Raw genomic sequence first — 13982 nt, forward strand, 5'->3', positions numbered from 1 at the left:
GGGAATCATTCTGAGTCCTAGGCTCGGATTGTAGCCGCGGCTGTTGAGAATTCTCCACAACTCCACCAGGCGGCGCCAACGACGTGGAAAAAGAGTCCCCCTCTAAGACGCTCCCGTGGTGTGTCTCGCGATTCTGGGAAACAGGTCTAGATCCAGTCTCAGACAAAGGAAAGAAATCCAGGCTTTTGCGCCTCTCTCTGCTGGGAAACCCACGCCAGCAGCACGCAAGGAATGGGAAAAAGTCGGGGCAGGGACTAGGAATCTGAACTCTAGGCACTGCTGGGCCTCATAAATAGTGACCTTGAGTTAGTCCTTCCCCTCTTTGGATCTCAGTTTCCCCACATGCAAAATGAGCAGATTTGGGTCTCTTAAAAGTTCACTGAGACTTCATGTTCCAAGACTAAAGAACTGGGATTGTGCCATTTACAGATATGCAGATATGCTAGAATACCTCCTCTTTTGGTCCCCTAAATGGTCTGTGGGACAGAGAAGCACTCGCTGTTCAGCTGCCTCCCACATGATGTGGGGGAAGGGGCTCCTCATTATCTACAGAATTCAGTTCAACCATACACTCCCAAGAGCAGTATGGACTCTGTGACCCCTTCTCTCTAGCCCTGCTGGGTGGCAAGTCAAACAAAAAAGGCCAGATCAGAACCCAGCATCTCCCCCAAGGGTCCCCCTGAATTACATCCCCTTTGCTCACTTCCCCCTCTACACCCACTTCCCAGTCTTTCAGAGGAAGGAGGGGAGGGAAGGTGAGATGATGATTGTTAAAGAGGAAGGGGAGGGAAATAGAGGCCTCCTGGGTTTGTCAATTATGAAGTTGGGGGTAGGAGTTCACTGCGGGCTTAGAAATGGAACCCAACAAGGAGTTTGGGAGTGTTTGGATTTTGTTTTTTGTTTTTTCAGATCTAGCTCAAAAAAAAAAGAAAAAGAAAAGAAAAGAAAAGAAATGCAGAGACTAGAGATCCAGAATTCTGAGGGGCAAGAGAAGGTAGTGAAAAGTGGGGGCTGGGTCACATGTAGGGACAGAGACAGCAGCTGGAAGAAACTGAAGTGAGAGGGGCTGGGCTACATACCTCCAACCTTAAAAATGAATTCGTGATTTACCCCATTCCTTAAGCCTGCTGCTCTGACCATTCCTTCCCTATCTTACTGATGGAGAACACCACCATCCACCAGGAAAACTGGGAGTCACCCTCGTCTTCCCTCCCCCTAACCCTTCATCCAATGCATCAGTAGATAAATCCTATTTGACCTCTTAATGACCCATGCATCCTGATCGTTGCTCTCTATTCCCGCAACCACCGCCCTAACCAGGACTGGCTACATAGTTTGGGGGCCCAGTGCAAATGAAAAAGCAGGGTCACTTGTTCAAAATGGATCTTAAGACAATGTGGAGTGTTAAACCAATCCCAGCCCCATGTAAGTGCAGGGCCCTGTTTGATTACACATATGGCACAAAGCTAGTCCTGGCCCCAGCTCAGGCCTGGCCTCACTCTCATCTGGACTGGTGCCTCTTTACTGGTCTCTCTCACTACTACTACTACTACTACTACTACTACTTCTGGTTCTTTTAAGATTTTATTTCTTTGTCAGGGAGAGAGAGAGAGAGAAAGAGAACACGAGCAGGGGGAGTAGCAGGCAGAGGAAGAAGCAGGTTTCCCGCTGAGCAAGAAGCCAGATGTAGGACCGACCTTGGGACCCTGGGATCATGACCCAAGAGGAAAGCATACTCTTAACCAACTGAGCCACCAGAGTGTCCCAGGTCTCTCTCACTTCGAGTCTGCATACTTTCACTTCTTGAGTGCACTTGCTACTTGAGTGCAGATCTTCCCATGGCCTTCAGGATAAAACCCCAGCTCCTGGGGCGCCTGGGTGGCTCAGTGGATTAAGCCGCTGCCTTCAGCTCAGGTCATGATCTCAGTGTCCTGAGATCAAGGCCCGCATCAGGCTCTTTGCTCAGCAGGGAGCCTGCTTCTCTCTCTCTCTCTGCCTACTTGTGATCTCTCTCTGTCAAATAAATAAATTTAAAAATCTTAAAAAAAAAAACAAACCCAGCTCCTTAGCATGATGCCCAAGGACTTCCTCCATCACTGCCCTCCTCATTTCTCCAGAATCTTCTCTGTTGCTCCCTATCTCCCAGTCTTTGTTCACCTCTATCTACCTCTGTGACTCCATGCATTCTGTTTCCTTTGCCTAGAATGTCCTTCTTCTTACTTCCTCCCAAAAGAATCCTGTTCATCACTCAAAACCCAGCTCAGATATCTCCCTGTAAACTCTTTCCTGACCTCTTCTTTAGCAGTCTCATTCCTTTTCTCCAAGCCCCTGTTACACTGTAGAGTAAGGGTGGGCAAACTTTTTCTTAAATGGCCAGATGGTAACTATTTGAGATTGTGTTGGCCAAGAGGCAAAACTGAGGGATGGCACTATGTAGGTACTTATATAACCATTTAAAAATGGAAAAAAACCTTCTTGGCTCATGGCCCATACAAAAACAGATGGGCAAGGGGTTGGGGGTGCCTGGCAACTCTTGATCTGAGGGGTTGTTAGCTGAAGCCCCATGTTGGGTATAGAGCTTACTTTAAAAAACAAAACAAAACAAAACTGATGGCAGCCCCAGATTTGGTCCATAGCTGAAGTTTGCTAACCCTTACTTTAGAGAATCAATTAAACATTTACATATTTACATATCTTTTATTTACATATCTGTGTCCCCTGCTAGACTATATGCATATCTTCTTGTATCCCCAGTGTCTAGCTTAGAGTCCAGTGCATAGTAGGAACGAAACATGTGTTAGTTGAGTGAAGAGATGAATGAATGAATGAATGAATGAATGAACAAACGAACGGACGAACAGTGGGCTGTGCCCCTGTGTGGAGGGAAGCCAGAATCCTAGATGCTTCTTTTCCCACCTTCATCTGGCTCCTTTTATCAGATGTGCTAGGGTACCACATGGGACCCTGCCCACCATCCTCCTCCCCAGTATTAACCACCTCTGAGTCCCAGGGAGCAAAAAGGCAGTGCTCCCTCCTAACAAACTCAAGGCCGCTAGGGTGTCCAGAGCTGTTCCTGAAACTTGGTTTTCCCTTAGAGAAGTGGCCCGGATATTCTGATGGTCTGTCTCCATGTCTGGACAATTCTTGGCAATGAACTTAGAGGTGTCCTGCTATGCAAAGAGGGGAGGGAAACAGAACTTATGTCTTTAGGAAGGAGTGAAACAGCTTTGGTGTAAGTAGCAGGGGATTTTCAACAGAGAGGCCCAGATTGCGCTAGCCAAAGCCAAGGGAGGTAAGGAAGGAAGTGGCTGAGGTTGGGTAACTGGGGAATTTCTTATTCATTCAGTCTAGTATAAGACCATGTCTTGAAGCCTGACTGCCCACCAGAAAAAACTGCTCTTCGAGTGAGTTGGACTTCTTTCCACTGGAGTGAGAATTGAAGGCAGGGAGACTCAGGCGAGTACTTTCTGTGGTGGGTGTCCTTTTACTTTCTCTGTCTCCTCATCTCCCAGGTGAGAAAAATAGAAAAACAAAACACCTGAGGCCTGTGTGTGTGTAGCAGACAAGGGCAGGGGAAACTGTAGTAGCACCTTGAATATAGAGAGGGACTCCTGGGTGGTCTTAGGGGAAAGGAAAAAGATTAGAAAGTCAGAGGGTGTTAGGGTTACTGAGAATATCTGGATAGATATTGAAGAGACCTGGAGTTTGATGTGGACAGATACAGAGAGATACTTAGATAAGAATTTGGGGAAATTAGAGAGAATCTTTGAGAATGGGAAAGGACTAAGAGAGCCTAAGGAGAAGTTTGGGAATCTCAGGAGGGCTGAGGATACAGAGGCCTGGCAATGGCTCAAGAGGCTGGTGAGTTTCCAAAACAGTTCAGGTGTCCAGTGGCCCATAGCTGTTCAAGAGCTCTAAGTCCAAAGCAAGGTGCTGACTCCTTCTTCCCCTTATTCCTTCCGCCTATTTAGCCTCCATCATGCAGAACAGCTCCGTCACCAAGTTCTCCTGCTACCATGAATCTGTACTGGGCTATCGTTATGTTGCAGTTAGCTGGGGGGTGGTGGTAGCTGTGACGGGCACCGTGGGCAACGTGCTCACCCTGCTGGCCTTGGCCATCCAGCCCAAGCTCCGGACCCGCTTCAACCTGCTCATCGCCAACCTCACGGTGGCCGATTTGTTGTACTGCACCCTTCTCCAGCCCTTCTCTGTGGACACCTACCTCCACCTGCAGTGGCGCACTGGTGACACCTTCTGCAGGGTCTTTGGGTTTCTCCTCTTTGCATCCAATGCTGTCTCCATCCTCACCCTCTGCCTTATTGCCCTGGCACGCTACCTCCTTATTGCCCACCCTATGCTCTTTCCTCAAGTTTTCAGTGCCAAGCGGATGCTGCTAGCGCTGGTGAGCACCTGGGTAGTGGGTGTGGCCAGCTTTGCCCCTCTCTGGTCCATCTATACCTTGGTGCCTGTAGTCTGCACCTGCAGTTTTGACCGCATAAAAGGCCGGCCCTACACCACCATCCTCATGGGCATCTACTTCGTGCTGGGGCTCAGCAGTGTTGGCATCTTCTACTGTCTCATCCACCGCCAGGTGAAGCGAGCAGCACAGGCGCTGAACCAGTACAAGCAGTCAAGTGTCCACTCCAGCCATGTGGCTGGGACGGAGGCTATACCCGGTCGTTTCCAGGAGCTGGACAGCAGGCTGGCATCAGAAAAGCCCAGTGAGGGGATTTCATCTGAGCCAGTCAGTTCCACCACCACTCAGACCATGGAATGGGACTCATCAGAAGTGGGAAACCAGCACAGCAGGGAGGTAGCTAAGCAGATGGCAGAGAAAAGCCATCCAGAAGCACCAGCCAAGACCAGGCCAACTAAAAGAGCCCAAAGAACTCAGGACTCTCCATCAGAATTTGGGAAGGTTACTCGGATGTGTTTTGCTGTGTTCCTCTGCTTTGCCCTGAGCTACATCCCCTTCTTGCTACTCAACATCCTGGATGCCAAAGCCCACGCTCCTCCGGTTGTCCACATGCTCACTGCCAATCTCACCTGGCTCAATGGTTGCATCAACCCCGTGCTCTATGCAGCCATGAACCGTCAGTTCCGCCAAGCCTATGGCTCCCTCCTAAAACAAGGGCCCCAGAGCTTCCGTAGGCTCTGCTCCATTAGAGCCTTGTCCCCAGTCACTAGAATCCAAGACTGACTGCTCCAGAACTAAAGTGGCCAGCTGGTAGGGAGTGGATGAAAGTAAGACTTGTGGGCATTTTCACAGACAGTTTTCCTCGCACCTCCAAACCAGGCTTCTCCATCCCTTGATGAATGCTTCATCTCTAGGCTACGCAAGGTGCATTATAATTAATAAATGAATTCTATTCTTTTAATGCTCGGTTGCGGTCTTTGAGGGGAATAGGCCAGGATTGGTTGCAGCTGGAACCTAATCGTTGAGAGTTTGGGGGGACCTAGGTCCCATTAGGTTTAGGAAGCAGTAGGCCTAGGACACAGCCCTCAACAGAGGGATTTCCAGGTATAAAACATGAGTTGGTTTAAGAGGACACATCCCTGTGTTTTTAACTTGCCAGAAATGGCCCCTGCCCCTAACTACTGCTGCCAGGACCCACCACTCCCATCCCTGCAAACAGGTTTATTCAGCTCAGAATAGTCTTGTAATCCAGCTTTGATAGCCACTCCAGTGAGTTGAGCCCCCTGGCCCTTGCCCTATCCAAAGAGAATGGTTGTGGAAGAGGACTCCTTGCTCTGTGGAAATGAACTGAGCTAAGCTGAAGCAATGGGCAGATAGGAAGGGGTCCCAGCTACCCTAGTAGTCACAGTGGTCAGAACTAAATCAGCTGAAGACCTGACCCCTCACTTCCCCAGACTTGCTCTTGCCATCCTGGGTTATGAGAACAGAACAGAGACTCTAGTTAAGAGAATTCGGGGGTCCACCTGAGGGGAGACCATACCATGCCCTTCCTCTAGCATGACCAACATCCTGTCACCCCTGCCAGGCACACGTGTGAACTTAAAAGAGAGTACCTGTGGCCACTAGGTGACGCTGGTTCTCTGTGTTTCCTTTTTGGCGTCCCTGTTGAGGACGGAAGGTGTCAGAGGGACTGTGAGCCCACAAACCACCTCCCACCCAGCCAGCAACAGTGATGACCCCGAGATCTGCACCGTCTCTCTTTCCCCCAAAGCTTAGGGCAGAAAGTAACGAATTAGACATTTCTTATTCATGAGATATTTATTGTCTATTTAGTTGCGGTGAGGGGGAGCAGGGTGGGCACTGTACAGGCACTGGAATGTGACAGTCATGTTGACAGTGATGCTGCTCTGGCCACATGCTGTCCAATCCCTCCTCCTGAGTCCATGAGGGAAACAAAGTGAAGACCAGAGAGATTCAGACAAGGACTGAAACAACCAGAGTCGGGGTGGACAGATCAATGTCCTCACTTTCAACACACTTCCAAGCCCCAGGAATCCTGTGTCCTAATCCAAAACATATTTCTGAGAGTTCTTCTTCCACAAAAATCACAGCAGCCTAAACTAAGTCAAACTCGGACTGCTGAGGCAGGGGTGCAGACAGGAGGGGTGAACAGCAGGACCAATAAAGAACAATAGCCACAGTGTAGAGACAAGGGTTCCCAGTCAAGGGTTTCCAATGATTAGCTCTGTGAATCTGAGCAGCATCCTGGACCATCTGGGCCTCAGGTTTTATCTTGTGTATAAAGTTCGGGGTGGGGAATCATCTTACCCTGTGCCCGGTACTGTCTGAAACCCTGCAAATATATCATTTCATGTAATTCTTATAAAATTTACCACGAAGTATTTATTATAATCTCATTCTTACCAATGAAAAAAATGGAAGCACAAAGAGGTTAAGCAATTCGTCCAAAGTAGAAGAACTATAAAGTGGTATGACCATGATTTGAGGGTGGTAGAGTCGCACTTCAGCCCACATGTCTAACCACTACAAGACAGCTGTCTTTCTAAAACTAGAATCAAGTTAACAGATAATTTCTTAAAAGTCCTTCCTGCTCAGCCCTTCTTACATTCTGAAAGTTGACAATTCTCTGAAGGGCTGTAAAAGGGTTCATTTTTCATGTTCCTTGAAGGCAATTCAAAAGTTTTGGCAAGTAGAGGGATGCCTGGGTGGCTCAGTGGGTTAAAGCCTCTGCCTTCGGCTCAGGTCATGATCCCAGGGTCCTGGGATCGAGCCCCGCATCGGGCTCTCTGTGAAGCGGGGAGCCTGCTTCCCCCTCTCTCTGCCTGCCTCTCTGCCTACTTGTGATCTCTCTCTGTCAAATAAATAAATAAATAAATAAATAAAATCTTAAGGGAAAAAAAAAAAAGTTTTGGCACGTAGAAAGAAGCAGCAATAGAGATTGAAGTTAGACCTAAGGAGGGACTTCCCAAGTATAGGTCGCTGGAAAAAATGACTCACGGGACACAGGAGGAAACTCTGGAGCCTGAGACCAGAGGGGCCAGTTCTTAGCAAGAAAACAACCCTCTCCCCACTCACCCTCCACGGCCCACGCACACACACCTGCCTCTAATTTTGATTAAAAAAAGAAGAAAAAAAAACTAGGAAAAGGGGGCAGAAGAAAAGCAAGGTTTTCTCTCAGGCTTTCTCTCTCCTGTGGGTGTGCATGGCGCGTCTGTGTCCACGCACGAGATCCCTCACGGTGCGGCGCTCACACGTGTCTTGGGGAAGTGTCTGTATTTGGGGGCCCTCGTGAGTGTGAGTGTGTCTCTTTGTCTTTTTATCTCTGTCAGTCTCCCGCGCGAGCCCCGAGCTCTATCGCTGACTTTCTGACGCTATCTCTCACAGCTTCTCTTTGTCTCTCTCCATCTGTCCGTCTCTCCTGTAGGCTGTCTTCATCTCTTGTACCTCTGTTATCGCCTTTTTTCTCCTAAATTCCACTCTCCCTCCTCCCTCCTTCCCATCCCGCTCTCCCCGCGCCCCCTCCCCAGTCCCCCGCCCCGGCCGTTCTTGCTCGCTCGCACGCTCTCTCTCTTTCGCTGTCTCTCACAAGCAGATTTATGGTCAGCCCAGGGCTTCTCATTGGCCAAACGCTGACAGAACTTGATTTAACGCCTCCTCTCATTGGCTGAGCTTGACAGGCCGATTTACGAGTCACTCTACCATTGGTCAAACAGCCTTGGCCCTGATTTATGGCTCAGTGGCTGCGGGAAAGGGGGGGCGCAGCTGGGGAAGGAGGATGCCCCTCCCCTCACCCCGCTTCCTTCTCAGTCTCCCCTGCTTTCTCCTCTTTCTCGCCCTCCCTTCAAGGAACCGCACTCACTGTACCTGTTCCTACAGTCCCCTCCTCCCTTCTCTTTCATCCCTCGGGAGGAGAATTGGGGTAGGGGTGGGGGGGAAATCCGAAGTCTAGGATGGGAACTGGAGGGGTAAACATGGGCAGGGGAGATCTGAGGGGGTAGGGGTAGGGTGACAGTGGAGTAGGGAGAGAAGATTGAAGATGGAAAGAGATTGAACTGAAGAGCAAAGGGGAAACTGAGGGGATCAAAGGGGTGATAGGAAAAAAGGAAGGCTGAAGAGAAAAGGGAGACTGAGGGACAGGAAGAAGGGAATCTGAGAAGAAAGAAGAGACTGAAAAGACTGGACACATTTGAAGGGGCAAATGGGCTGAAGGTTGGGAGGCAGCGGCGGGAATCCGGGAACTGGGAGACTTCTTTTCAAACCTCACTATCCAGACTGAGTAAGGGACTGAAATTTCCCTTCAGATAATGGCTCTAGAGGAGCAAAGGCGCAATAGAGAGGTGAGAGAGAGGGGCAGGGAAGGAGAACTGGAAAGTAATGGTGAAGGAAAGGGGGAGAAGGATGGAGAACTAGTGGAGAAGACAGAACTAAAGCGGGGTTGGGGGTGGGGGGCTGTAGTGAGAAAAGACTAATCTCTAGAGGAACTACTGAGTGAAATAATGCCCACTCCTCCTCTCTAAGAAGACCCATAGGCGCCTGCATGGGGACAAGTCTGGCGCCCTCCCCCCCACCCCCCCCACTCCCCACCCCCACCCCTGGGATGCTGGGATGTTCTACGTCAAGGCTGCGGTGGGCTCCCTTATCCCTACACCTCACTCCTCCCCCTTGCCCACCTCCCCTGTTAAATTTATGAGTTCAGGGCTGGCCTTCAGGAATTAGGAATATTTATGCTTCTTTGAGAGTGAGGTTTGGAAGGTGATAAATAAGGGGCCATGGTGGGGGGGTGCAGCTGGGGGCTCCTATTTTTAGTGTGGCCACTTTCCCAAGACCCCCACCCACCAGTTCCCTCTCATCCTGAGCCAGATTAGGGAGCACTGAGGGAGGTGGGGAATAGGTTTCAGATATCAGGAAGGGGGTTTGACTACCCTGGAGAGCCCCTCAGAGGACTGCAGATCTTTGCAGCAGAAAGTATTGAAGGCAGATGGGGGAGGAACTTTCCGAGTATCCTGGCATTCTTATAGCCCCTGGAGTGCAGTTACAGCATTTCTGCAGAAGATGGAGAGAAATGGGGAGAAGCCAGTTTTCCCTCTGCCCCCCTAAGGTCAGTTGCTGAGAAATAGGGGAGAGGAGCCAGGAAATTCAAAGGCAGGTTCTCTGGCATGTCACCTCCCTCATAGGGAGAGGAAGATTTGAAATCCTCCACCCCCCACAGACCACAACCTGGGTCTCTGGGAAAGGAGGCTAGGAATGTGGGGCTCAGGGCATCTCCTAGCAGTCTCAGCCTCCACCCCCACTGCTGGCTGCGAATTAAAAACAGCCAGTAGTTCTTGATACTCCCTGCCCTGGGCCTCCAGGAAATGAGGGAGGGAGAGGATCTATCCTGTGATCCACATGCCTTCTCCAGCCCTAAGCTCCCAGAACCATGTGTTTGTGACCCCCACCCCAGTCAGAGGGTTTGTTCTGGGCTTGGCTAGGTAGTGAACAAAGATAGGAGTCAGTGGGATGGCAGGGGTGGGGGGTGTCTAAAGAGAACAGAGAGAGCTGGAGAAGAGCTGCCCCCCCCTACACACTGTGCCCTCCATTCACTATGGCTTTAGCAAGGATGGCCACAGTGCATGCATGCAAGTACACACGCTGGACTCTGCTGCCTGGAGTGGGAGAAGGGAGGGAGAGAAGGGTCTAGACTGGCCCTTTAAGAGCCACTTAGGGTCAGAAAGCCTGGGCTACATAGAGGGGAAGGAGCTGATGTCAGAAGACGGATGGGCAGCAAGATGGGGATTGATGCTAATGGGGGAGTTAAAGCTAAGTACCCAGACACTCAGAGGGCAGAACTGCAGATCTGTCTTCCTTATGCTCACCCCCCCACACACACCAAACCAAGGCTGTAAATCTGTCTTCTCAATTGGGGGAAGGGGGAGTGAGGAAAAACGAGATGCTCTCTTTTCCCTGTTCCTGTTTTTTCCTTAACCTGTGCCATCCCCACCCCAATTCCTTTGTCCTCTCCCAATCCATGACCCTTTTCCCCCAAGATTTCCAATTTTCGACTTTTCCATCAGGAATTGAGGTAGTAGTTTCAGCTTGTAGAAGGAAACCACAAGAAGGTCTCCTTTACCAATACTGGATGGGAATGGGTTGATGGAATTGTGGTGTGAAGCCAATAGGCTGGAAGCTCCCATTTGCCTCAGTTTCTCTTCCTTCCACCCTCTTTTCACTTGGAGGTAACTCCAGCAGCCTCCTCCCAGGACAGTAAAGGTAGGAAGTAGGATGCTGGTTGCCAGGAGCTGGAATGAGTGTGAGAGATTCAAAGTTGGGTTTGTGGAGCCCTCTGACACACCGAGATGCTAGAGGGGCTAGTGGGCCTTCAAGGGCAGCTAAGGGAAGCTGCAGGAGCTGTCCGCAGAAAGATATACGGTTTGGTTTCTCGGAAACTCCTGGATCATACTGTTCCCTCTCCTTGACCACATACCCCGCCTGCTGAGTAGAGACAATTTTGGGCCAATAGTCTATTTATTGTAAAGGCAGGGTCCAGCTGCTCCTCATACCTCTCAAGGTAGTTGGGGATTTTAGGGACGAAGGCCTTCTCAGTAGTGTTGGAACTAGCAACCCTTGGGGAATTCTGTGTCTTCCTTAGGTTCAAGCAAGTCTTTCAGGACCCACAATGACATTTCTCTCTCTCTACTGGCAGTCAGGGCCTTTTCTGGACAAGTCCTTCTATATTAAAGGAAGTCCCTCTCTGTCTCATCTGTTGCCATGCTAAACCTGAACTCCTTGCTAGTCCTGGAAACTGCTGCCTGATTGCTCCCTGGTTTCCCAATCCTCCTCAGTATCCATAAGATAAAGACCCTCTCTTCCCTCTTCCCAGGTTTTCATTCAGAGGCCTAAAATCACCTCAAGGCCATCTTCTCTCTGTTTCCTAAGTCTTCAGGGTCCAGAGAGAGAACAAGGCCAGAGTGAGAGAAGTTGGAGGTTGTGAGCCAGAACCATTAGAACCCAGGCTCCCAGCCTCCCAGCATCTGGCCAAGCACTCCCTCCCATCCCAAGGAGGTCAGCCATTGCCCTCAGCCCTGGTCTCTGGCTGCTTCTCTGTCCTGATGATAAATCCTGTCTTTGTCTCCCCCTCCAACCCTGGGCCCCAGGCGCTGGGGGTCAGAGGCTGGGGGAGGGGTCAGCGTGGAGCGAGGAGAGACACAAGGAAAGTGGGAGGAGAAGATGGACAGGAGCAGCTGGTGAGCAGGCACTGGGGGTGGGCAGCGAGGGGATGGGGCCTCTTCTCTTGATTCTACAGATCCTGACTGCACATTCCAGCAGGCCAGCATTCCGAGGAAGCAAGTCAGGATTCTTACGATGTAGAAGTACCTTGGGAATGACCCCCCGGGAAATCAGAAATAATGGGGGGTGGGGGTTGGTGTGGGGTGCTTCAAGGAAGGAATGAGAATATTGTGAGAATCAAACTTATCCCCACCAGACCCATACACAATGTGCTGTGCATGCACACACTGAGACAGACAGACAGACAGACATGCATGCATACATCTAAGATTTATGGCCCACCAGCATGAGGGAGCCCAAGAGAGCCAGCCTGCCCCTGGGCTGGCCATCCCTAGCTGCCTCCTCTTGCTTGACTTTCCCATCTCCATCTTTCCATTATTTTCTGTTCCCAGGTTTGCTGTTCTTTCTTGTGTTGCTTCTCTCACTCTCCTAGTTCATTAGGCTGGCTTTTCTGCTAACTCCCAACCTCTGCTTCTTTGTCTCTCAGTCACTTTTTCTCTCTCACTACGCTTCTATCTTACTCCCCCCTCTCCTATTTCCTTGAACTCTCCACCTGTCCTGCCTCTGCTGCTCTTCAGAACATCAATTCCCCAGTACCTCAACTGCCACCCCAGAGCCTCAGAGGGATGAGAAGGAGAAAAGAGGCTCTGAACGAGGCCCTACTTCGGTGGCAGGTCTTGGACCATACTGTGTTACGTTATGGGATGGAAGGGGGGACAGGGAAGCCAGATGACCATCAGAGAAGCTCAACTAAGGGAGAAAAGATGAAAGAATGGAAGACAGAAAAGATACAGAAGAGCAAACACTAAGGAGAGGAGGGTAAGAACTAAGGGTTCCCTTTAAGTGTATTTTGGGTCAGTCTGAATGGGAGGAGCTGAGGGGCATCTCCTGAATCATAGCGAGACAAAGAACCAGCAACAGGATCTACAGACCCAGCCAGAGAAACTAAGATGTGATGTTCACCAGGCAGCCACGGTTCTGGGCTCTCTTGCCTACGTGAGGTCTCACAGACCTCTTTCTCCTCGGCAGACAGTCTTAGAGTGCTGGTTCCCTCCCCACTTGCCTCCTCCTCCCCTAACACCTCCCCTAGCCACCAGTGCAAATGACATCAGCTCTGGCTGCCACTGTCCTTAGCCCTGCTGATGTACTCTCCCATGGGTGAAAGAGAGGCCAGTCACCTCTGCTCCACCCATTCATTCTCCAGCCCAGGAGCTGGGGCTTATACATGCCGGCACCCCAGGGTGGAGTAGGAGGGGGCTGTACCAGGAAGCCATCTGCAGGACACAGTGGAAAAAAAAGGGGGGGCCCCCTGGGCACCAGGGGAAGGGAGAGGAGCTGGAGGGGGGCACTTGAGGAAGAGGGGCTGCAGCACTAAATCACTCTGTGGGGGGCTCTCTCTGCCTGAGCTCAGTGGGGTGGGTAAAGGATAGACATTTGGGGAGGGGGAAAGAAGAATGGGGAATCGCCACATCTGGCAGGCAGGTGTCTGGCACTGTTCAGGCTCCAGTCACTTTCCCAGCCAAAGGGAAAGAAGGGGGAGAGGGGAGGAGGGGGCTTCCCAGGGTCCCCTGGGGAGAAGGGAAAAGCTTACAAACAGAGACCCAGAGGCCCAGAATCAGACGGAGACCAAAGGAGGGAGATAATCAGACCCTGCTCCCCAGTCTCTGCTTTAGTCAGTGCTGGAGAAGGGTTTGCTCATAGTTGTGAAAGAAAATTGCTGGCCAAAGGTCTGGATAGGACAGGCCACCAGAGTTGCATTCCTCGTGGGAAACAGAGAAGACGGAAAAGTTCAAACCAGGCAGGCTGGGGAAACAAGCTCAGAGAATTTCAAGTTTGAGAACTGGGTAGAACTCTATTCTCCACCTGGTCACTGATCTGCCACCACCACCCTCCTACCCCAGCTCTCACACTGACATGACCTCCCCAGCCAGGATCTGTACTGGGTATTAAGTAGACAGTAAGGCTGGACACTGCCTTTTCCCCATCTCGGACAGGCAAAAACAAAGATCCCTAGCCTCATCCAGCCCCCTGTACCCCAAATTTCAAGGCAGGACTACGGGGCTGATAACCCAAGCATTTTCTTTGTTTTCTACCTGCTGAGGGGGGATTCTGGGCCAAGGTGCCCCACAGCTGATGAGCTGTAATTGCCAGGTTCTCATACAGCAGGCAAGACTGGACAACTCGGTTTCATGTCTCCATGCTGGAGAGGCGCTTCCCACTCCTTTTACCTTCCTTCCCTCATCCTTTCCTGAGGTCCTAATGTGGTTTCCTGCTTACT

The 13982-nt window shown here is 50.7% G+C and overlaps 1 protein-coding gene across 2 annotated transcripts; it reads left to right on the forward strand.

Moving 5' to 3' along the window:
* The first annotated feature begins 3352 nt into the window (after nucleotides 1-3352).
* GPR84 (G protein-coupled receptor 84) lies at nucleotides 3353-5378 on the forward strand. Of its 2 annotated transcripts, none has more exons than XM_032876577.1 (2): nucleotides 3353-3456; nucleotides 3972-5378. In XM_032876577.1, the coding sequence occupies exon 2, from the start codon at nucleotides 3980-3982 to the stop codon at nucleotides 5198-5200; it is 1221 nt and encodes a 406-aa protein (XP_032732468.1). In that variant the 5' UTR covers nucleotides 3353-3456; nucleotides 3972-3979; the 3' UTR covers nucleotides 5201-5378. The 2 variants fall into 2 exon arrangements, with proteins under 2 accessions (XP_032732468.1, XP_032732469.1); XM_032876578.1 differs by having other exon boundaries at nucleotides 3357-3472.
* The last annotated feature ends 8604 nt before the right edge of the window (nucleotides 5379-13982 follow it).

This window comes from Lontra canadensis, unplaced genomic scaffold (genome assembly GCF_010015895.1).
Source record: "Lontra canadensis isolate GAN:19392208 unplaced genomic scaffold, GSC_riverotter_1.0 scaffold59, whole genome shotgun sequence".
Lineage (NCBI taxonomy): Eukaryota > Metazoa > Chordata > Mammalia > Carnivora > Mustelidae > Lontra > Lontra canadensis.

Bases quoted from the DNA above. Each gene is read 5' to 3' on its own strand.
- GPR84 (XM_032876577.1), top strand. From the start codon at position 3,980: ATGCAGAACAGCTCCGTCACCAAGTTCTCCTGCTACCATGAATCTGTA.